General features: G+C 32.8%; 1 protein-coding gene across 2 annotated transcripts in view; it reads right to left on the bottom strand.

Moving 5' to 3' along the window:
• Positions 1-26,120, bottom strand: part of ERCC8 (ERCC excision repair 8, CSA ubiquitin ligase complex subunit) — a 39,871-nt gene extending 13,751 nt beyond the window's left edge. The window contains exons 1-10 of one of the 2 annotated variants that reach the window (XM_016137052.2): positions 25,987-26,120; positions 23,676-23,771; positions 18,785-18,886; positions 14,932-15,055; positions 10,378-10,459; positions 9,248-9,316; positions 8,014-8,080; positions 5,340-5,440; positions 4,175-4,299; positions 1,118-1,315 (exon numbers count right to left, since the gene is read on the bottom strand). In XM_016137052.2, coding sequence (XP_015992538.2) covers positions 1,118-1,315; positions 4,175-4,299; positions 5,340-5,440; positions 8,014-8,080; positions 9,248-9,316; positions 10,378-10,459; positions 14,932-15,055; positions 18,785-18,886; positions 23,676-23,771; positions 25,987-26,063 — 1,041 coding nt within the window. In that variant the 5' untranslated portion in view covers positions 26,064-26,120. Of the gene's footprint in view, positions 1-1,117; positions 1,316-4,174; positions 4,300-5,339; positions 5,441-8,013; positions 8,081-9,247; positions 9,317-10,377; positions 10,460-14,931; positions 15,056-18,784; positions 18,887-23,675; positions 23,772-25,986 lie in introns of those variants that run through there. The other variant, XM_036225728.1, reaches the window with a different exon arrangement.
• Positions 26,121-26,213: the final 93 nt, after the last annotated feature.

Raw genomic sequence — 26,213 nt, 5'->3', positions numbered from 1 at the left:
AAAAACTACTTGCAGGTTTGAAGCAAATCATGGCCCCTCTCTGGTGGCTTTAATTTTCTTCTTCCACAAGTAACACTGAAAGTATTTAACAACTGGTACATCAGGACATTGGCCAATCAGAACAGATACTACCCATAAAGTAAGAGCAGGGTCTTGAAGGTCTCTTTTAGTTGTTGGGTTGAGGTGAGGTTTAGGAAGCCCTGGGGACGGGGGTAAAGCTGGAGGTCACTTAGGGGGCTTGGTGCAACAGCTATTTAACAAATAGTGGGATATATATTTGAATATTTTAATAATGAATATTGCATACTGACGTGCGCTGGATGAAAAATTAGCCCTATGTATCTTACAGTATGGTGTCAGACACAAATTAAGTAACCGGTATAAATAAATGAATGAATAAGAGCTGGTAGTTTATCAGGTGGTACTTAAAGTCCTTCCTAGCGCAAATAATCCAATAATTTTCATTCTATTAAAATTTCATGGGCCTCATTTTCCCTATACACAAGGAAAATACCAACAGTCTTGCTATATTAGAAACTCATTTAAAGGAGAACATGAAGTAAATCTGTGTAAATGTTCTCTGAAAAATCAATTTGCTCCATTGGTGAGATGAAAGAGAAAGGTCATGATGTTAAATAACTGCTATAGGTGTATGTATTTAAGAAATGATGTAAGTTGCATCAACTCAAAAAACAAAATTGTTAGTCATTGGCAGAAAATGAGAAAGAAAACTTTAGAAAGACTCACACATACATAAATCAAGATACACAAGCTATATTTTGAGATTAGACACATATATTCTATTCTTTCCCAAAAGACTGTTTGCAAGAAATTATTTTAATTTGCCAAAGATTTTCAGCAGTTAAATAAATGAAGCCCACATGCAAAATGATGAATTTATCCCAGTCAAGTTATACAGTATTATACTGATTCAGATATACATCCTATAACATCTAAAAATATATCCCGTATTAACCTCTAGTAAATAAACCCTAGCTCAAATGTGGATTAAAAATATAATTACTCAGAACGAAATTGCAATTTACTCTTCTATATACAACTGGTCTGGCAACCTAGCTATCTGAACATTTTAAATTCCCTTAAGTATCATCCTTACCTGGAAATCAGACTGAAATACACAGCAGTCAACACTTTTAAAATGTCCCTTAAGCATAGTTATCCGTTCTCCTGAGTAAATTGTATAAACAGCAATGGTGCTACCATATGGTACAAAAACAAATTCTGAACTGCAGCCGCAGGAGACAGTGAATTTCAATCCTTTTCTACTGTCATTATAAACTTTTCCATAATTCACCTGTAAGAGGTAAAATCAAAAAGTTATTTGCTTCTTAAATCTGAATTAAAAAGACAACGAAGACTGAAAGGAATATTTACTTAAAATGATAGAATATACTACAAAAAGTGTTCTTATAAATCTAAGGAAAATTACCAATGTCCTAATATAAATAAGGGCCAATGACATAAATGTAAGAGGGAAATACAAACAGCAAAAAAAACCCCACGAATGCAAATGTTCACATTTCAACTTTGACAGGAATAAAAATACAAATTAAAGCAACTCTGAAGAATCATTTAAACCATTATCAAAGATTTTAAGAAACCATAAGAAACTCAATACTAGTACAAGTGATATAAAACATTATGGTGTAGTGTAATTTGGTCATTCTTTCTAAAAGGCCAAATAGTTTACTATGCAACAAAGTACAAAGATATTCTGTTTTTTGTGGGGGGGTGGGGGTGGGGGTGAGATGGGGGGGGTAGGGACATTAATCTTTTTATTTTAAAATATTTTTAATTGTGGTTAAAATATACATAACAAAATTCTCCATCTTAATCATATTTAACTGTACAGTTCAGTGACATTAAGTACATTCACATCTCCAGAACTCTTTTCATCTTGTGAAACTGAAACTCTATACTTATTGAACAACAAAGATATTCTTACTCCTTGACCTAGTAACTACTCCTGGAAATTTATCTTAGAAAAATAATTGAATAGCAAAAAGCTATATGCCCAGAAGAATTCAATGCAGCATTAATTAGAATAGCAAAATAACTAAGAATAGATGAAAATTCCTAATAGTATTCTATTAATTGTATAGTTTATGTCACTGTACATTAATTGCCTAATGTCCCCAAATTACTAAATGGCAGGACTGGAATTTGTTTCTTATTCTATCTGACAGCCCTCTAAATATTTAAAGACAGTATGTTTCCTCTGAGAGTTACTTTTACTGGGATCAATGTCCCAAATACCTTTAAGTATGTTCTGCGGGTAAGTCTCTAGGCTACTCTAGTCATCTTTGTATGAATGACTTTTACTTGATCAAGTCTATTTTAAAATGCATAGTTCATTCTAAACATACTATTCAAGATACGGACTCATTAGCAAAGATCCATAGGGTATGAGTATTACCTTCAAGAAGGACAGAAAAATAGAGTAAAATCACACTAACAATTTATATGTATATACTCAATACATGTACCTTTGACACCAATGACAGCCTACTTTTCCAAAGTGACCCTATCACTCCTCAAGAGCCTTGAGTGGCTTTCCATCTCATCCAGAGAAAAAGTGTAAGCCCTTATAAGGGCCCACAAGCCTATATGCTCTGGTATCCTGTTCCTTTGTTCCTCATCTATTACTCTCTCCCCTGCTAATTCTATTCCAATACAAGAGCACCCGATATGTTCCCTGGGTATTCCAAGCATGCTCCCATCTCAGGATCTTTATACTTTCTTCCTTCCTCTGCCTGGAACGCTCTGATGGCTCACTCCTTTATTTCCTTCAGGCTGTCATCTTCTGAGTGAGACCTATGATGACTCCCCTGTATGTAAAACAATTCCAACTTCCCAATAATTTCTATGCAACTTTTCTTGCTCTTCCCCCACAGTGTTTACCACCTCTAATGTATTATTTTATCCATCCATCCATTTATTCATCCATCCATCTATCCATTTATTGATTAGGGATAGATGTCTTTCTTCCTCTCCCTGGAATGTAAGCTCTATCATAGAGCTTTGTCTACTGCTGTATAGCACTGCCTAGCAAATAGGAAGTATTCGATAAATATTTACTAAACAAAAATATGAGAAAAGGAAGGTGTGACCTAATTATGGACATGAAACAATATAATGAATGGAAGAGTCTAAATTAAATTTGCAATGCCTAATTTTCTAGCTTGAGACATAATGGAGAATTTCAAAAAGAATGTGGGGGATTACTCTAAAGTTATCTAGTATAAATAATTTTGACCTTATAGTAAAATTAGTATTTAATAATGAAAGTGATATGTAGAGTATCTGAAAGAGAATTAGATAGGATGATTGAAGAAAGGAATAGGATTAGGATTAATATTAAATACCTACCTTAAGATATTAACTAAATGCTTTAAAAGGTCTGGGTATAATTAGCAATACTAGGAGTGGAAACTAGAGTCAAACTCTGTTGCTTTCCAGCTGTGCAACTCAGACACAAATAAGTTACCTAACCATTTTATATCTCATTTCCCTCATGTGTAAAATGGGTACTATAACAGTAACTACCTTTACAGTGTTGGTGTGATGATTGAATTAGGACCATATATGTGCCAACACAGTACTTGGCTCATGAGCTCTCAAAAAATATTAGCTATTATTATTATTATCATCAAATTATAAACTTTTGGTAGCTCATAAATATACTTGATTAAGAACCACAACATAATTTAAAAATATACTGGAAAGCAATTACCACATAACAATCTAGCACCTTTAAAGCACATTTATTCCAATATTAAAGTACTATATGTTCTGGTACTATAACACTAATTTTAGATTTCATTTACATGTCATATGTAGTATGAAATTTGAGCTTTTAACTTTATAACTTTAATTTATATCAGTTGTTCTCCAACATATGTGAGAGATACGGCATCCTCCCATTTACACAGTGGCTCAGTAAAGCAATGGAGACAATGTGCTTGGGGAGATGTGGGGTGAGCTGTCCTGAATTGAGAATTACTAGTTAATACAATGGGAAAATGTTATAAAAAGACAGCTGTGATTCAGAGGCAAGAAACAGAGTTAAATTTATAGGAAAATATCAAGTGTATAACAAAGATCCATTTCTTTAATTTACATCAAAAGCTTGGAGGTATTTAAAATCTCTTACCAGTGTGTTTTCTCCATTGGAACTATTCCAGAGTCTCATTCGATTATCTGTACCAACAGTGAGTAGGTGAAGCCCATCATTTGTAAAACATAAGCCATTAACTTTCCCATTATGAGCAGTATTTGCTGCAGTGAAAAATACAGTTCAGTTTTCTGTTCTTGTATTCAGCACACATTTAATGCTTAATAATCTAGTTTTTTAAAAATATTAAATGACAACTGAATTACATAAAATACATAAGTTGAATATATTTAAAAGGAGTCTACCCTTTGATTATTTGAATATAAGCTATATACATTAGAACTATAAAAAGAGGAAAACTGAAAAACCAAAGGGAAAAAAATCCTGCCAAATATATTTTTTTAGAGTAGACTAAGCTATCAAACTTAGCATAGTTTAACAGTTAAGTTTTAAATTAAACACCTTTCAAATGTCTTTTATACTATTTATCTTTTTAATCTAAAAATCATTCCATTCACTATTAAAAGTCATTAATACTAGTATTTCCTATTTAAAAACCTTAACAGGGGAAGTACAACTATTCTAGTCTCAGTCAAAATTTATATTACTTTCAAAATAAATGAGTTTGAGAAAGCATAATTCTCAATAGGCTGATTAATTTAAGTAAAGAAATTATTAAACAAATGTAAATTTTAATCAGTTGGTCTTCATATATTTCTGGTCCAGAATTAATTCTGAATCAGAATTTTAAACTACACAGAAATTAAATTCTATTCTAAAAATGCAACTGAGGTACTTTACCACCTGGATTACACCTGACTCACATTTAACACAACTTGCAAATTTTCGTGACACAATGACCACAAAATATTACTATTCCTTTAATTTATTCTAAATACCCAAGTGGCACTGAATTGGTATTAGTTAGCATCGCTGGAGGAAAAGGTAACGAGTTACTCCAGAAAAGTTTCTACACTTGAAAATTCAGGAACAGATGAAATGCCATTACTTATTTGTATTCTGAAGGAAGACAACCATAATTTAGTTTATTTAAATTTAGAAGTAGGTTTATTGTGAATCTTTTTTTTAATCACAAAATTTGCAATTTGCAATTTGACAGTGTACCTTTATTATTTGGTTTCATTCAAAATTTTCAATTTAAAAAACTATCAATTTAAAAAACTATTAATGCATTCTTCATTACCTGATTCAACAGCTTGTGACTTTTCCCCATTATGCTGATCAAGAGTAATCAAACATCCTGACGCTCTCCTCACATCCCATAATTTTACTCTACTGTCAGCACTGAAAGAGATAAATGTTACACTGACATATATAACTGGGATAGTGACTGTACTCCTCATCTGCCTTTCCAGGGTTATGAAACGCAAGTCTCAGTATATTTGTACATTTGGGTTCTTGTACTTTTGCCTTATCAGCAGACATTCAATAGTTAATATTAGCACAAAGAAGTGAAAAATAGCGCAAAAAAAAGTAACCATTTTTAGATCAGAAGGACAGAATTCCACTGCTTTTCAGGTTTGTTCCTTAAACAAGTTTGTTACTACTCCTTACTAGTATTTGTTATTTAAATGTTCTATAAACAATCAAACAGTTAACTAATTTCACTTTGCTTAAGAATCTATTTGGCATAAATTTGGTGGGATTTTTTTTCTTCACATTTTATGTGGTAAACAATCAATACTAAGGTGACTAATGAAGATAAAATATTTTTATTTGGTTTCCTGTACTCAAATCAATCTGCACAGGTACACAAGAAATAAATTTAATGTCTCCTGGAAATTAGATACTTACTTTCATTTTATTTCAAGAAAGTGAAAAGAAGAAAGGCAAAACTATGATCACATTAATTTCAGCTTCTAAACTACTCGTAAAGAAAATACATATCAGTTCAACTGATGCTATCATATCCTCACAAAGACTTCAACATTATTCTAACCCATTGGGTTTATTCAGGCATTTTAATTAGAAAGAGCATTGCATGGCATTTTATAAACCTTTTCCTCATTTATAAATCTTTTAATATATATTCAGGATTCATCTCTTTCTATAACCTGGATTTATTTCATAGATGACCATCAAACCTAGTCAATTAGAATAATCAGCAGAAAGCTAGCATTTTTCATTTTCAAGTTGATTTTCTTTCTTTCCACCTGGAGAAAACACCTGCAATGGGATGAGTCTGAGAATTTAAGTCTCTTCTGAAATAGATCAGATTTAGAGATATCTGCCTTCTAACACTTGATTACGAGGTCCATTCTGGTACTGATTCAAATTCCTAGGATATTCTAAGAACTGAAAGCCTCTTAGCTTCCCTCAGATTAGAGGAAAATCCAATTAGGTAGAAACAATGTAAATTTACTTAGCTTGGACCCACAACCAGCACCCAGCAGCTCACCTGCACACCTCTTTAGCCAGCCTTCTTATGGCTACATTCTAGACCTTGTTCTACTTCGGAAATTATAAATTTCAACCTCACAGTCTGCAAACTTTAACAAAAGCTTCTTTAGGGACAAAACTGTGACAGAAATGGAGAGCTGTAAAATTTATAAAAATCCAGACATGATATCTTTATAAAACTTCTGTAATAATTCTTCTGCATAAAATTTTATTAAAATGTCTATGTCAAAATCTTTGACTTCTTCCGATGCCTTCAGTTTTCAATTTTCTTACTCTGACACACATCTCATTAGGTCCTTAATACTGCCTATAAACTATTCTATGATTTTATTTCCATCTTTATACCCATGACTTTAACAATTTTCAGGTAATTGCTCAGTCTGTGTCATTTAATGTTTTGATTTCTGTGGCTTAGTAAAGTTGTGGTCTACACCTCTAACAGCACTCAACGCTGTCCAGCATTCCTATGTACTTCTAATCACTTCCTTTGCCCATTCATTAAAACTTATTCCAAATCTTTACTATCTTCTCTCAAAATTGCATCCTCATTCCACTATTTTCAACAGATAACATTAAGTTATACTCCATTAGGTTTGGATTTCTTGAGCTTCTCTGCAAAGCCACAAATTTAACTGTATGGCTAAGTCTTTTTCCTTCCATTTAGTCTCGTGATGTCCCTCATGTGTCAAATCAAGTGTTCCCTCTTCCAATACTACCCTATCCAGTCCATTTAAAGTCCTGAATTCTTTCTATTTCTTATCTTCACCAGCTTCTCACTACTGGTACTTTCTCCTCAGCATTAAAATATGCAAGACTCTTCCGTCCAACAAACGAAACCCCTCAAACCTCTTGGTTCTCTCAAAGTTAAGTGCTCCTTGCTCTCTTTTTTCTGTATTCATCTCCCATCCCTAGCACGATGCTTGGAACACAATGCTTGCAAAACTCTTCCGTCCAACAAACGAAATCCCTCAAACCTCTTGGTTCTCTCAAAGTTAAGTGCTCTTGCTCTCTTTTTTCTGTATTCATCTCCCATCCCTAGCACAATGCTTGTATTAAATATTAATACATTGAATCAATAAATGTATGGATGTGGTGAATCAGATTCAAAATAATTCTGGATTAAAGAAAAAAATTAAAATGCTACTATTTTTAAATTAACAGAGTGCTATATTTTTGCATGCAAAAGTGACAACACGGTTGTTTACTATTTTAAGAGCAGTACTAGATCTGCACTGCTACACAGATTCTCTTGTTTTCTGTATTAAAAAGGTGAGCAGCTTCTAGATGGATAGTCAGAATTACAATTATGAATGCACAGGAAGACTTCCTTTGATCATACAAATATCTGTGACTCAATTATTTTAAAGGGTCTAATTAACTAAATATACATCTTACATACGGTCTTTTCAAAATGATTATTTATCATTAAGTTCAAAACCAAATAATTTGAATTTTACCTTGCAGTTGCCAAGATATATTCATAACGTGGTGACCAAGAAACTGCCAAAATTTCTTGTCTGTGACCTGCAAATACAACTGTATGAGAAGTCTTGCAAAATATTTGAAAAATCAAGATACAGTGCAATTAAGTTTCCTGATTTGAAGTGAAAACTAAATACTAAATGCATAAATGGATATCATCATTTTTTCACTTTTATAATAATCTGTTTAAATATTACTGTGAAGTCTATGGAGGTTTTCTCACACATGGCGTTTTATTGTACAAGGCCTGCTTTTGCTTTGAAAAGAACAGGCAGAGCAAATGAGTCTTTCCTTTTAAATACAGTTGTTGGCCTAGTAAGTCAACCCATCAATAAGTGATCTAGCTCAAGTTCACTTACTTATCTCTACAACAAAAGCTACTGTTAACAAACCATGCAAGATGAACATTCTAAACAATAAAAACGTTTTCTAACTTTTCAGAGCTATAATAGGAGAAATTATTTTAAATCATGATTATAAAAAAGCATTTGTATAAAAATTTTTTTCTAGAAAGCTAAGTGATAAATTCATAGGATAAGTGATTTCAGGATTTTAATTCACTTTTACCTAACTGAACGATTCATATCAGTTATATTCATCCACCTAATTTATATTAATAGAAATTCATGACAATGTAAAACAAATCCTATTACATTTCACCAAGTTTTCCTCATATATTTATTATGTGTTTCTCAGAAATGAATAAAAATGTATATTTCTGAATTATACATCTATTCATTGTTTAGTATTAGATAATCCGATACTGAAAAACAGTAGCAAAAATAATTACCTAAGCATTATTGCAGTTATTTTTTCTAAAATATTTTTACCCTTCACCCAAGCTCCCCTAAATGTTAAAAACCTTTATTCAGCCAGAACCATATTAGACAATGCTCATAAAACAAATGTATTCATGTAAATTTCATAGTTTTTTTTAACATGTAGAAATAACACAAAGTTTTAAGTTAGATCTTCCATATCCTTTGAGCTTCTCCTATGGTCATTGTTCATATAAATGTCCCTTCAATAGTTCACTTTTGTAAGAATAAGCATAGAAGGATCTTTATTTCCCTGTTGACTTTTAACAACTAGCACAAAATACATCAGTCATGTCACTTACAAAGAATATACTGTTTGTAATGTTTCTTTTTATTGAATGGTTTACTCAAAGTAGTTGTTGTTATAGATAAAAAAAAAAAAAAAAAATACCCTGTAGAATGTGGGAACAGGATCCAGACTTTAAGTCACAAAGTTGTACTTTGGGCCCTCTAGTACCAACTATAAAACAAAAACAAAAATGGTTTAAGGTAATTTTATTATAAATCATCAGCAAAATGGAAATAAGAAGCCATCATTATGAATTATGACATATATTCACTGTATCCATACAGAAATATTAAAATGTGTGCTAAAAATATACTTCAAATAGTTTTTCTTTATAATTAGAAAAATCATTTTAATAGTAGTCATGCTTTGGTACCAAGACAACTGTATTACGGCATTATTTTTTATAATTTAATTTAGAAATAATTATATGTATTCATAGGAAGTTGCAAAAATAGTATAGAGCGGCCCTGTGTACCCTTCACCCAAGCTCCCCTAATCGTTATATGTTAGGTAACTATAATACAATATGAAACCCAGGAAATTTGTACTGGTACAATGTGTGCATATAATTCTATGCTATTTTATACATCAAATTATTTTACTTTAATAGCTTAGTTTTACCACAATAATGAAATCTTTCTAAACACTATAATAGGTTCACAATTCTGGACAGAATGAGCAGACCGCAAAGATAATTTAGTGCCCAGCTCTTCTTTATAGATGAAGTAGCTGACTAATGTCCAGAGGGGAGGGGGTTCATGCCGTCCACAGAAATAGTGAACTCACAAGGAACTGATACGTGATGCCAGAAAAACGTTTTTATTTCCACATACGTGAAAATTTTTATTGCAGATGCTTTCATAAAAATGAGTAAGTTGAATCTTACAATTTTAGAGAAAAGGAAATAATTTCCTGTTTCATTGTGTCAAACTGAAAAAGTTGCCAAATTTTGTTCATGTAAAATCTTTGAAATTTTGGTGTTTTAATAGTAACTCTTCAGGAACAGAAATGTATTTTCTTAATTAAACTCTGAATCTTAGCCAGTAGCACAATGCCTGACTTGCCCTATACCTGTTAAACTGAATATAAGTAGTAGCATATACTTAAGTCTTTTTTTTTCTTTTAGAGAACTGTGGTCTTCATCTGGGTTAACATGTCTGTATCAAAACTGAATATTAAAAGGGAGAAAGTTTTCCATATGTTAAAAAAAAAAAAAAAATACATGCACAAACCTGCTACCAAACAGTGCTTAGTGGCGACTGGAGACATATGATGACTATAAACGGTTTCTTCGAAATTAAATATATCTGCGGTCTGATAATCAAAAGACATTTTAAAAGTGTAAGTTCTAATTATAGTTACAAAATCAACAAACTTTCTATTTATATTTTTCACATTGTTAGTAATTTTTAAATTGACTGTTAGCAATTATTTGACTTAAATGTAGGAACGCTAATACCCTCAAAAACCTGATAATTTTAAATCCTATTATTTATAACACTTTTCCCCCCTTTGTGAGGAAAAAAAGTTTTTCTCTGATAAATCCCAGATATTAAGAAAAGACAACCATCTGGCTCACCATCTTCCTGTCTATCTCATTCTAGGGACTTTAGCATATACACAGATGATGTAGCCAACATTCTGCCTCTCAGTTCCATACAACCTCAGCTGTCATACACAGGATACTCACATCACTTAGAATTGCTCCTCCTATATGGAAGTTCCTCAAAAAACTAAATATCAATCTACCATATGACCCAGCAATCCCTCTGCTGGGTATTTACCCCCAAAGACTTGAAAACTCATATCTGAAAATATATTTGCACACCAATGTTCATAGCATTATTCACGGTAGCCAGGACATAGAAGCAACCAAAGTGTCCTACAACAGATGATTGGCTAAAGAAGCTGTGGTCCATATATACAATGGAATATTACTTAGCCGTAAGAAGAGATGAAATAATGCCATCTGCAACAACATGGATGGATCTCAAGATAATCATGCTCAGTGAAACAAGCCAGATAGAAAAAGTTGAAAACCATATGATATCACTTATATGTGGGATATAAACCTAAAAGCAACAAATGAACAGAACAAACAAACAGAGACACATGGACAATAGACTAGTGGTTACCAGAGGTTGGGTAGGAGGGATGAGGAGGGAGGTAGATGGGGTAAAAGAGGTCAAATGGGTGACGGCATTAAAGAATTTAAAATAAAATAAAATAAAATAAAATAAAATAAAATAAAATAAAATAAAAATAAAGTAAAATAAAATAAAAAGAACTAAGTGAAACAAATCACACATTGCAATTATATATGACCACAATTATCTACATTTTCAGCTTTTTCCCCAAACTACTTCCAGACACCCAAACAAAGCCCAAACATCTATCAATCCCTCCTGTTTCTTCTTTTCCTTCTTGAGCTTGGATTCCAAGGTCCAATACTTAAACTGTCAACATTGTCAACTCTTTTGTCATTATGCTTGCACTTGTCAAGACCTCAACCCTGAATGACTCCATATGTCTAGCTTCTGTGCACCTATATTCAGGTTAATCTACAACAGAGATCAGAAATATTTTCAATAAAGGGTCTGACTATAAATATTTTAGGCTTTGAGGACCCACCAACTATTCATTTCTGCAACCAGTGCTTCAAAGTGGCCATAAAAAACAAATGAGCATGTCTGTTCTAGTAACATTTAGTTTATAAAAAGAGACCATGAGCCACAGTTGGCCCAGAGTCCAGACAGAGAAGACTGGTATCACTATAAAAGATCATTCATCTCATTGGGGCTTTCAGCCTTGACTGCCAGTCCTACTATATTTCACTGGCATACTTTTCAATATTCACAGCCATTTCAAACCTTCTCCATTCTCCACAAACATCTCCACTTGGTCATGACAGGTGATCTGATCTTTTATTTCAAAGAGAAAATACCAATCAATGAGAATTTCCTTAATATCTTATCAACAAACTTACACTTTTGCTTCTACTTATCTTTTTTCCTTCTTCACTCCTGTTATCATGGAAAAATTATCCTTCCTCATATTTAAAGTAAGCCCCCACCACTGTGTTCAGATTCCTTTTAACACTGTCAGAAATCTCACCCTACACCTTTTCTCCTCTATCTCCTAGGTATCTACAACCTCTCCCTCCCAACTGGCTCATTCCCATCAGCACTAAAAAAAAAGTTCAAATTTCTTTCATTTTAACAGCATGTCTCTCCCCAAGACCAACCAACCGATCAACCAACCAACCAACAAACAAAAAATAACAAAAAACTGTTCACCAAATTTCTCCTAGTTTTCACAGAAACAGAAAAGAACAATCCTAAAATTTATATAGTACACGAGACCCTGAATATCAAGAGCAATCTTGAGAAAGAAAAACATAGCTGGAGGCATCATACTTCTTAATTTCAAACTATATTACAAAGCTGTAGTAATCAAAACAGTATGGTATTGGTATAAAAGCAGACACACAGATAAAAGTAGTAAAATAGAGAACTCAAAAGTAAACCAAAGTGTATACAGTCAATTAATTTACAACAAAGGAGCCAAGAATCACAACGAGGAAAGTAATCTATACTTTCCCGGTAAATGGTATTGGGAAAACTGGACAGCCACATGCAAAAGAATGAAACTGAACCACTATCTTATACCATACACATAAATTAACTCAAAATGGATTAAAGACTTGAATGTAAGATCTGAAATGATAAAACTCCTAGAAGAAAACATAGAGGTAAGTTCCTAGATGATGACTGTTTGGATCTGACACCAAAAGCAAAGGCAACGAAAGCAAAATGAATGACTGTGCCTACATCAAACCAAACTCTTCTCCACAGTAAAGGAAACTATCAACAAAATGAAAAGGCAATCTACAGAATAAGAGGAAATATTTGCAAATCATATATATAAGAGGTTAATATCTAAAATATTCAAAGAACTTATACAACTCAATAGCCAAAAACAAAAACAAAAACAAAATCAATTAAAAAAATGAGCAGAGGAACTAGACATTTTACCAAAGAAGATATACAAAGGGTCAAGAGGTACATAAAAAGGTACTCAACATCACTTACCACTAGGAAAATGCAAGTCAAAACCACAATGAGATATCATCTCACACTTATGAATAGGCTATTATCAAAGAGAAAAGCAATAACAGGACATGGAGAAAAGGGAACCCTTGTGCACTACTGGTGAAATGTAAAATGGTGCAGCCACTACGGAAAACAGTATGGAGATTCTTCAAAAAGTTAAAAAAAAAAAATAACTACCATATGATCCAACAATTCCACTCTGGGTACACATCCAAAGAAAGTGAAAACACTAATTTGAAAAGATAACTGCACCCATGTTCAATGAAGCATTATTTACAATAACTAAGTCATAGAAATAACCTAAGTACCGATCAACAAATGAGGGACTAAAGAAGATGTAATGTGTGTGTCTGTGTGTCTGTGTGTCTGTGTGTGTGTGTGTGTGTCTGTGTGTGTGTGTGTGTGTGTGTACGCACAATGGAATATTATTTGGCCATGAGAAAGAAGAAAATCCTGCCATTCGTGACAACATGGATGGACAGTGAGGGCAAATAAATCAGACAGAGAAAGACAAATACCAGTTGATCTCTCTTATATGTGGAATCTAAAAATGCTAAACTCGTAGAAACAAAATAAAATGGTGATTACCAGCAGCCAGGAGGTGGGAGAAATGGGAAAATGTTGGTCATAGGGTACAAATTTCCAGTTATATGACAAATAAAGGAAAAAGTTGCCAGAGAAGGAAACACTTGAGGTAGGAAATACAACACAATCAAAATGTGATCCGAAAGCAAAAAGAGATCAAGTTAGAAGCAGCAAATCATTTATGCTGAAAAGAAGTAGAAGCTAAGGTATAGGGAGTAGGAGGTGAGGTTACAGAGAACTTAGAACGCCAGGCTGAATTTATAGCCAATGGGAGTCACTAGAGGTTTTGAGTGGAGACAGGATAAAATTGCTTTATAATAAGGTCAATTCTGAGGTAGAAGTTACCATGGAAAATGTGGGAAGAAACATAATGCAGGAAAACCAGTTAAGAGTTTTTAGTAGTAGTCTAGATATATAGCAATGGTAAGGGAAAGAGAAGAGTTAAACATGAGTTTGAAGAAAGATTGTTAAAATAGATGTGAGGAGCGATTACGTTTGGTTTGCAACATGTACAGTTTGAGGAGACGATACGACATTCAAGTAAGAGGTTCTGTAGATAAGTAGAGAAATATGGGCTAGAGTTCACGGATAAAATTAACACTAGAAATACAAATTTGACCAAATATCGTAAAAACTACTATCCACTGTCAACCTTTACTAAAATATCTTAATAAGTTTCTTTTCCTTTGTTAGGTCAATAGGAGAAAAATCCAATTTTCTTCCTTATCCCACAAAGCCATAGTAGTTTTCAAATAATAAAGACAATAGCTAATGATATTCAAGCACTCACTATATGCTAGATACTGTTCTAGTTTAAGTAGAACAATGATTCTATAAGGTTCAATCATTATTTACATTTACAGATGAAGAAACTGAAACACAGAGAGGTTCAGGCACTTGCCCAATGTCATACATCTCATCATCAGCAGACCCAAGATACGAACTCAAGCAGTCTAGCTCTCCTTAACCACTATACTTCCTTCACATCCAATATATATTACATTATAGCAAATAATCACACTAAAATAGGTTAGAATTAAACTCTCCTTCATCCTACAGAGCCATTTGTAAAGATTTTAACACACTTACTTGTAATGTATTTGTATCCCATACTTTCAGTGTTTTATCAAATGAGCTTGATGTGAACATGCCAGTGTCATAAGGATACCACTGTACAGTTTCCACACTATATTTGTGAACATCGGGATGGTTTCTACAAAACAGCAATCAAAATTTAGAGATAACTAATTTACATGAGTTTGAAACTGATTCTATATTAACAAATAGCAATCTCAGGAAGGACAATATAACGGGCCAAATCTAGACCACATGCCTCTGTCCTAGCTGTTCAGGGAAAGAGAATGTTCAGGCATCTCTAGTTTCAGGGTTCCATAATGTGATGTGAAGGCCTGCTTCTTATGAAGGGTCATAAACTGAGGTTTACTATGCACTATAGCTTGAAGAGATCAGCCAGCTACATTGGACCTATTTATGGAAGTGGCAGTGATTTTTCCTTACTAGAAGATACCAAATCTGGTTTTGGACTTGCTCTTCCCAGTATCATTTTGTCAGTACTATCATTCTTAGAATTGGTGAATCCCTCACATATTTCCATGGTACCCCAAATAACATTGCTTTTGATTAAAGAACTTACTCTATGACAGAAGAATAGGATTCACCACTATTATGTAACCCATCACCCAAGGAAGCATGATCTGTTGATAACTCAGTTACGGTATCAAGTAAAATACACCATCTTGTGAGGGTGATGTGCCATCCTGAAGGATGCAGTATATGCTCTAAACCAGTGTTCAACAGTGTATATGTCATTTTACTGAACCTTAATGCAAACAAACTGGCTGTTAAGAAACACTTGAGACAATGGAGGGAAATTTTAATACTTACTGGATATTTGATATCAGTAATTGTGCATGTGAGATAATGGTACTGTGGTTATGATTATAAAAAGTATCTTTTAGAGACAAATAAATAATTATGAATAAAATGATACAACTCTGAATTTGCTCTAAAATAATCCTCAGAGTGGGTGGATGGGGGTAGAGATGAAACACAATTCGTTATGACTGACAGTTCTTGAAGTTGGTTAATAGATACATAGCTCATTATATTACTCTCTACTTTTGTACATGTCAGAAATTTTCCATAAGATAAAAGTCAACAGAAGTATACTGTAACCCTGTGCAGACAGGACCATTATAAACCCTTCCTCCTTCAGATGAAGGTTTGGATAACAAGACATGGTAAAGGACCTCGAACACTTGTGGTGCTACCTGAAAGAATGCAAACTTGAAGAAGGAAGTCTCAAGTGTCAGTTCTGGCCTTGAGACAGCTACAAAACCACAAGGACTGTAGGACCTACCCATATTTCCTTTCTTTGTATGTCACGTATATATTTATATATTTTAGCTAATTCAATTTCCCCATTCTTTTCTCTCTCTTATCTTCATTACTTTACATAAGTTAACTATACAATTGAGTCCACAGGTGGTATGATACTGACATAGATCATGTAAAACTAGTGGAAAAACGGACATTAGCTTAAATTGGATCTGGATGTGACAACTGAACTGACTTAGAGTCATCACCCTTTGGTGAAAAAAGATGATAATATTTTGGTTGTACAGTGGATACTTGCATTAGAGTAAGCTAAAACTTTCCTTTTTTAACGCTAAGTATGGGAAGAAAGGTGTTACATGGATGTCAGACAGCTAACTGTGTGGATCGTAAATAAATAAGTTAATTTAAAAAAATAAAAATGAATGTGTAGATTGTGGTGGACATGTGCTGAGCAAACAAATTCCTCCTGTTTGGGGGAAATCCCCTTTGCTTCTTTTTACAGAAAGCAAGGGACTCCAGACAGTCTCTTTTCCATCACCATGGCGATGAGGGCATGGACATGTGTCCTGGGTTTCATCAATCTTGCTGGGGGCTCTAAAACTCAAGCTAGTAATGCAAACCCTAGGGATAGTTAGCAATTATTCATAGCTGTGGAGCTAAGAGTCTGTTGGTGACAAGTCGCAGAATCCAAATGAAATTGTTCCTTGGTGTAATCTTGCCTGTGTTCTCTATCCTAGTTTCCCTTGATTTCTGCTCATTTTCTACACTTCATTTTCCCACCATTCTGTCAGTTATGTGACATACTAATTATCTTTCTAATAAATTTCTGCTTGAGATAAGCAGAATTGAGTTCTATTTGCTCCTTAGAATCTTGATATACAGAGATCTCCCAATTTTAAATAAAATGAATATTCAATGTAGTGATCAAAAATAAAAGATCACTTATATTTTAACTTTAAATTTTTAAATAGAACAAAATATTATATTATTCCCTTACTCTGTATGATCTGTTACTCTTATTAACACTTAACAAAAATTTTGGTAGAAGAATCTTTTTGGTGCTTGAGAACAAAGACATTTAGTAAAGCTGAAATAAATATCAGGAAACAGTCTATTAACTCAATAATGATTTTTATTGAAATTTTTTTTAAAGTTAGATTCTAAAGTCTTTGGGTATAAAGATACTGCTTTAACTCATTTTATAAGGATACTCACTGTATGCCCATTTACATTCAAAGTCATACTTTTAAAGACTGAGTTTGAATTCAAGAAGAAAGTCATAGTAAAGTAAAAGATTGATGTGCGAAGCATTTACTTGACCTTATATACTAGAAAAGCAGATCCTTCATGAAATAACATTTTATAGTTTGTGGTATATATGAAAATACTATTTTGTTATATAACAAATTAAACAATGTCAAAATGTTAGTTAAAATAAAGTAAAAGTGAATGAAAATAAAAATAAAATGTTATATATCTTACATTTTAAAATTTAGGGGTTTTTTTTAGTTATTTGGTGGGAGTGGAGAATATAAAATGGTATAACCCTCTTAGAAATCAAGTTTCAGAGTATTTGAGGTGGTATCTTGCTTCATACCAAATTTCTCTATAACTATATTACTTTCTGTTTATGCAATGGCTTTACAGTTTCCAACTAGTTTTTTGAATAATTTAATTCTCAAAGAAACCTTATAAGAATAACCTGAGGTTCAGAGAAATGGTTTCCCAAATCTATATTTTCAAAGTGAAGCATCGGAGCCAAGAAACAATCATAAATCTCCTCACAAATATTCTACCTATTCTAGTGCTTAGGGAACAGCTTTAATACAGAGTGGCTATTGATATTAATGTTCATGAAGCTCTTCCTCTTGAAAGCATTTTCTCAATACCTATTGTTTCTGTACATTCCAAGGTCTGCTCAATATCAAATACAGGTGACCTTATGAAAGAATTACGTGACCGCTATCAACAAATTACAACGAAGTCACAAAACATTTTACTGAAGACTTAAAATAATTCTCACAAGACTGGAAAGACAGTGAAGAATAGTCAGAAAACTCAAAACAAAGAGAGGTACATCTTTAAGTTAGGAAGCTTTGAGTAAATAAGTAGTGAGGTAAGAGGGCTGTGTGTACGTGTGTGTCTGTTTGATAAGGAATCACCAATGTATTTATTGCTTCTAGCCATTAATCGGTTTTATTAATATCAATTGAAAAATCTAACTTGTGTTTACAGTTAGCTGAAAGACTCATAAATGAATCTTTTACTAAGTGGACTAAAAACTATAATTAGTCATTGAGGGGTACTATGTAGGTGTAAAACAAAAAAGACATAATCAAAAGTTTTTCAATAAAATCCTCTTGAAAACTGAAGCCAAAGTTGTTTGGGGAAAGTTACGTTAAAAAGAGCTACACCTGAATTTCAGTGATGATTTTCAAGAAAATGTCAAGGGATATCCATGTAAATATATCATTAGAACAATCTGTTTGAGACATTCATATGATTGCTATTTACACACTTTGCATTTAATGCAAAAAAACACTCAACTATTTATAAATTCATGAATTATATTTTTAATACACACCTGTCAACAGAACACACTGCTTTACATGTGTAATAAGGTTGTCTGCTGGAGTTCTCAAGATCATAAAGTACAATCACACCATCTGAACCACCTGATAACATGCTAGTAATAAAAAAGTTAACATTAATTTATCATTATATGTAGTTCATTTATTTATGATTACATATTTCTGAAAATTACTAATCTGTAAACACTCAAATGCCCACAAAAACCAAGTAAATATTCATTAACATGACTTCAATAAACTAAACTTTCTCACTCTAATATTAGAATATGGAAAGGTTAATTTATGATTAATTAAAATTTACCTTCCTGATACCAAAAAGGACAGTAGGAATAAGATGACAAAAGATATTTCTTACTAGAAAGTAAAATATTATAAAGTTATTTTAAATGTCTTAATTATAATTGTGCTAAATAATAATGGAATCAGACAGACCAGCTCTTACTGATGCTATGTGATCTCTGGCAAGTTACTTCACACATTTAATAAGCCATTCACATTTTAGAGGAGGGGGAAACTTTCATCTAAATGATAAAGTTGATGGAAATATAAAAGTAATATGCGAAGTTACTTTTATAATGCCTGGCAAAAAATAAAGTATCAATAAATGTTAGATTTTTTCTCCTTTTATTATGAACACATTGAATCAATTAATTTAACTTTGAGAAGTGCAATATGTTAGTTACTCTGTCTTGTGAACAAGACAGGCATAGTTCCTGTCTTCCTAGAGTTAAAAATCTAGTAGGAAAGACAAATCTACAAATTTATTTATCTGTATAAAGTATTGCTATTTGCTAATACTACTGCTCACCAGCAATCCTCTTGTTGCGATCTCTCTATTCATTCTGGTTCTCTGATTTTATTCTTTGGTAGCTACCTAAGAAAGGGCTAATGAGAACACTATTCCCTGAATTCTTGCACATTACTGATACTTTGCTTATCTTTCTGTACTTGAAAATCAGTCTGACTGGATATAAAATCTTTGATTCATTTATTTCCTTGGAAATCTTAGATAAGAAATTTCATTTATTTAGAAATAAAGCCCCAAATCAAAACTTGGTTACAATATTATTTCCTATCCAAATGTAGTTTCAGATCTTATTCATTCTAGGCAAGTTTTCTTGGATTATAGTTTTAATATTTATTCTGCTCTCTTTGAGTTTCTTCACTGAGAACTCCTATTATACGTATGGTGGATTTCCTTTGTCTATCATCTACATATGTTCCTACCTCTTGAATCATTTTCTTTTCTCCATTTCTTTTTGATTTTAAAAAAATTTCTCCCTTTCTACCTTCATATAAGGAATTATCTTTTTTTTGCTAGCATTCCTTGTACTTTAGTCATTTCTGAAACATTTTCCATTCTTAATTTTTTCTTCAGTTTGATCATCTTATTTCTCAGTTTTTCTAATTCCAACTTGTTATTCGCTCATATTTTGAATCTTTTCAAAATGACTTTTAGTTAGTTTTGAAATATTAGGTTAAAGTTCTCATTTATTTTGTGGGCATATTGTTTTGGCACAACTTTGTTATCTGTAGGGGATCTACTTATTTTCTTTGTTCTTATAATAATTATGTATGGAATTTGACCTTAATCCTATTATTTTGCTCATTTTTATGTAAAATTCATTTTCTTAAACATTTGGGAGACAAATTAGAATATTTTAGTTTTATATCTCTGGGACATTCTCTTGCTCTCTTCTTTTGTAAGATGTTCAAACATGGCAGCTTACCTTCAGAGATTTCCTGGTTCTGTTTACCTTTCCCATTTTTATCTGGGCCATCTATTTCCTTTGTTCTATTGTCTCTTAGCTGCTTAATTTGGATTCTATTTAAAACAGTTCCACCTCAGTATACGGTTCTGTCCTATAAGGGATCTTTAGCTGATGAGTGGAGAGATTATAGGGCCCAGACTACTCCAGCCCCACAGGTCTTTCTGTGAACTCTTTGAACAACTCCGAAATTCTCTCCCAGTTTCAGCTGCTTATTGTCAAATTGGTTTGCTGAGCTTTCGACTGTCAGTTATTTTGGAGTTATCAAGTCTATTAGATGTCCCATTGCTTTTTACTGTCATGCCTGATATAGATGTTGATACCACACAGCTCTAGCAGTTAGTAGTTTTATTTCCACTCATCCATATTTTGTGGCTGGCGAGGATACTTCATGGCTTATACTTGTTATAAATGTTATACATTGGTTTTGATCTTGCCATCTTTAGTGTCTTTGCTATTTAAAGTGCCCACCTATGACAAGATAAGGAGCTTGTACCAGAAATGAATATAGTTCTTTCTTCACTGAGAAAGTCTTGTTACAAAACAAATCTCAATCTTCTAAATTGTGTGCTTAATGACGGAGTAACTACTTATCTTACTGTGAACCAGTTACAAAGGGTTCGTGAACTACCAGCATATCCAAGTAGCATTGATTTACAGATGTGTTTTAAGAAAAATTCAATGTTAATTTGTAGAACAACTAGGCTAATTTAAAGGGAATTCTTCAAAGTTCTTTGCTCAAACAGTTCTAAAGTCTAATGGATAATGGGCAGTAAAGACAGCAAATAATGCCACATTAAAGTTTCTTTTTTTTATATTTAACATTAGCTTCATTACAAAAATTTTGTAGTTCTATTACTCTGTGTATATAAAGAAATATGTGTAAGTTTTAACAATTACAACTTTTATTTCAGTTGAAAAATGTTGCACCTTGTTTGGACACAGATGTGAGTTGCATGTGTACCATAACCAATTCTAAAAACATTTATACTTCATTTTTGAACTCTGAAATATATATATATATTTTTTACCATGGCACTACATGTATTATCAAAACAAAAACAAATATTTTCAAAGTTTAACTTTTAAACTGAATTTAAATGGTATTTTCAATAATGCCAGATATTTCACCTTTGCTAGAATGACTACCTTAGATTCCATTAATTGGGTGAAAAAACTGAACCATTATTGGAGTTAACTGACTCTACTTGAAGTATATAGTGGCGCTGAATTTATTTAATCGTGAGGTTATTATTCTGTAATAGAGTAAACATAGTAAGAGCTATGGCTTCATGTTTTTATATGGACAAAATAACCTGGTATTAGAGATGAATGAAATTAACTTAGGAGAATCGAGAAAATATAAAAGTCAAGATTTACAGAATGATATGCAAATGCACTCTTTGCAGTTGTACCTGTTAAAATGTTATTTTCAGGTAGACTTCTTAAAATAACTCCTAACTTTGGAAATTAATGCTTCTTTACCAGATTTCTGTATTCTGATTTCCATTCTGGTTTTCAGTGATATGACTAACTGTCATAGTGGTTGGTAAATATCAACACGTATTTTGAGCAAGTTTCATATACACTGATTTCCTTTGGAAAATTAGTATATAATTTTCCATTAGACATATCTTTTTCTATTTATTTCTCTCTTTGCTGCCAAAAAGGTTTAATGCAAAATTCAAGTCTTAGCAAACAATGAAATAAATAATTGTAGATTTTTACCATGCAATAATGGAGGAAACCATTGGAGCAAGAATCTTGACTTTTCTCTATATGCTCTGCAAATATGCTGTGCATATTTCATGCATATATAACCTTTAATTTCCCACATTTCTCATTGACTCTGACAACTGGTAGCCTACTGTCTTCATGCACTTCATAGGTCAAACAACTGATTACTATCCCAAGTGGCTTGTTGGAGAAGCAGTACTGAATATTTTTTCCACCAGCCCCCAAGACCAAAAAAATCAGCTATTCATTGCTGTTCATGTCTGCATTACTTTACAAGCAAATGTCCCACAGCTATCCTTGAATGTGAGGTTATGTTAAGACTGGAAAAGGTTAGGAAAAAGAGAAGAATTATCACTGGTTATCTTTTAGATTTAACCATGTACTGAAATGATAATTTGTTCTCTATTCCTGTTTCTCATATAATACTAGGTGAGAACATGAAGCTGGAAATAAAAAATGGAATTCTATTAAACTTTTCCTGGCTTATTAAAATGTAGGTAATAATAACAGTAATATTAATACTTTATTATAATATAAACATTGTGGGGCAAATGCTAAACAATATGACATGATAAATTTTTTCTTTAGTTACTTTTATACTTGTTTTAATTAACAGACTACATGAAGAGTTTTGAACCTTCTTTTAAGAGTCATGTAAGGGTCAAGATGAGTTTAAGTGGGGAGATGGTTTGTTAAGATTTGCATTTTTCAAAACACTTTAGCTATCGTCTAGAGAATGGACTGAAAGGAGTAAAAATATAAGTGATAATGCTTTCGACTAATAGGAAAACTGGCAATGATTTGTGATATGTCAGGTCCTATGCTAATTGTGTTATATACATAATATCCATGAATCTTCACAACAAACTGGTTAGGTATTACTGTTTCCATTGTATAGCTAAGGCAACTGAGAATTAGAAAAGTTAGGTAAATTGCTCATATTTACATGGATGATAAGTGGTAAAACCAGGAGGAATGCAAATACAAGTCTGGTTTGCTTCAAACTTAATTCTCTAAAACATAATTTTGCTTTTTAATATTTGTTTTCTAATTAGACTTCTTGAGAGCCGCAATTATGTTTTAAAATAGCATCTACGATTTCACACTCCAGCTCTTAAAAGCCTCACATCCAAAAGAAGTTCAATATTTGTTAATTTAACAATAAATACATTTATGTTACAGTAGTTTAGAAATGTTTATCTGGCAATATTTTGAAGGACTGAAGTTTTGTATTTATTTGAAATCAGTAATACCAGATCAGAAATGCTACCATTTAGAATTTTTAATAACATTTACGAAGCTTTACAAAATTAATCTGAAAGCAAGATTTGACTGCATCTCACTTAGGCAGAAAAATGTATAAGAATAAAAAACTTACTATCTCCCTTGAACAGGTTCAATGTCAAGGGTGTTAACTCCATTGCCATGGATCCTTTCAACATCTCTGTCTTTGTTTAATTCTAGTGCTAAAACCCTTTAAGAAAACAAAAAAAATAAATGCGGGACACAGATAAAACTAAACAATAAGAGAGCAATTTAAACATAAAAAAAGTTCTCATCTTACCAAGATTATAGATAGCACAAAAATCGTAAGTAATTTTTAAATCTCTTTCTACTACACATCCAAAGGGATTTATAGATTTTTAAAGACTTTATACAAATTTTAAAAATATCAACAGTACTAACAATTACATGTGAAGAATTTCTCCTGAAGAATTATCTTAAACTTCATATAAAGAGTGTATTTTATTAAGTTGTCATTAAGGTCTTTAGAGACTGAAACAAATTTTCATTTGTTAAATTCTGATAACTTAAATTTAACTGAGGACACCTACAGGATAACAACTTGAATTACAGTATATTTTAAAAATTCCTAGGCCATTTCTTATGTCTTAGGTGTAAATACAAAATTAGTATGTTCAATTCAACAATTAGGCACATTTAAATAAAACCAATTAATTATTTACAGGTAAAAATTATTAAAAAGTACTCTCACAAATTAAGATGAATTAAATGTCTTATATTCCATTACCGTGAACCATCATTATTCTGGTGAGGATATTAAGATTAAATGAGTTAATACAGAAAAAGTGCTCATTACAATGTCTAGACACAGTAAGTGCCTAATGAATGTCAGCTATTAAAATTTATTTTAATCTGCTAGATGTTAAAAAGAATTTACATTAATTTAACCAGAATGATTTCTAAATTCAGTTGATCAATATGATGCTAATTTGTGAAAATTTTTAGCCTCTCAAATTATGTTTTTTAAAAATAACAATGCATAGTCCTCGAAAAGGTACAAACTGATACATTTACACAGTGACAGTAGCAGTACTAACAATCAAAAAGTACTTTGAAAATCATTTTAGCAGTATCGAGTGTTTGATTTAAAAATATACAAGTCCCTTAATTTCTAGAAGACAGTTTGGCTTTAGGTTTAAATATCCAATTTAACATTTACTACCTCTATGATCTTGATCAATAACAATAACATTCAATATTGAGTCTAGTATTTGCTGAGATTTTCATCAGTGGCAATCCTAAATGGCAGATTTCCTAGATGGTAGGTTGTATTATTAATTGCTTTTCTTGATTATAAAACTAAGACATAAGTAATTTGACCAAGGTCATTCATCTAATAATTAGTTAAACTGCATCTGAACTCTGACATTTTTTACTCCAGCTCCTGATGCTGTGCTGCCATCTCTGAACTTCAATATTTCACCAGCAAATTTTCCTTTTTCCAAGTGAAATTTGCATTTCTTCTTAAAATATTTCTATTTGATAATTATTCAAATTATAACAGTCATATGTGTTTCTTGTAACAAGTACGATATCATACAAACGTGCAAAGGTAATCATCCCTTTGAGCATTCTAACAGTGAGAAACGTAGCTCCCATTATCATAAATGTACTTATTTATTTGACCAATCTCCCTGTACATAACTAATCTCTCACCACCACTACTATTCCTTCCTTCAACAAAGATGCTGCTCACCAGGCCTGGGCTTTGATTTCTGCCTCCCCCAATACCCTTATTATCTGAGCTTGTCAGTCCCCACAATTAGATTACCTCCTCAGCCTGCTCAGGCTCTGAAATCTCACTATAGGCCAACCTAATACCTGCCTGTAACCGGAAGCTTACCTCTGCCCAACTTAAAGACTTTAGGGCTGAACTGGTTTGGGAACTAGGAGGGGTTAACATGAAGGAAAAGAAAAAGGTAATAAGACAGGGAAACAGGGATGGGGTTTGTGTAGGAGGCAAGGTGTGCAAAAAAAGAAAAAAAAAAGTTAATATAGCACGCCTGATACTGCCATCCTGGGAAAGGCCAGTATGCAAGACTGAGCCTTGCCTGGTTTCTGAGATTTCAGAAGGGTTCCCATCAAGGGTATTGGGGGAGGTTATCCATCCTGGATAAGAATGGTTCGCTGTGCCCAAACTATTTGGGTAAACAAATGTGTTTTATGTTAAATACCTGCTTTCCTTCTGAGAGTCCTGAGTTTTGGTACATGCTAGGTACATACACGTACATACTAGGAATTTTGGTACATGCTCTAAAAGAAGAGTAAAGCTGAGTCTGGTGGGAGGAAAGTGATAATGAGGCGGGAAAGTATGAGGCAAGGCTCACAGTCAATGGTCCCAATTTTAACAGGCCTGTTAGAGAAAAGAGTAAGGTTTTCTATACCTTCGTGTAGACTCTGCTCTTCGTAGGCGAAGAGGGTCGTCCAATCCGGCTTGCCGCGCGGACAAAAAACCCAGCATCCCGTTTCTTTACAGCAGATAACGTACTGGACGCCGCCATGACAGAGCTCGGAGGCGGGGCTGTAGCAGCGGAGTCTCCCATTGGTAAAGAGATGATACCATCTGACCAATGGTGCGCGCCGTTACTGGAAGGGCGTGAGCGAGGAGGTG

This window comes from Rousettus aegyptiacus, unplaced genomic scaffold (genome assembly GCF_014176215.1).
Source record: "Rousettus aegyptiacus isolate mRouAeg1 unplaced genomic scaffold, mRouAeg1.p scaffold_m13_p_8, whole genome shotgun sequence".
NCBI classification, from domain to species: Eukaryota; Metazoa; Chordata; class Mammalia; order Chiroptera; family Pteropodidae; genus Rousettus; species Rousettus aegyptiacus.
Note: the sequence above shows the minus strand (reverse complement) of the source record. Positions and strands in the feature narration are given on the sequence as shown.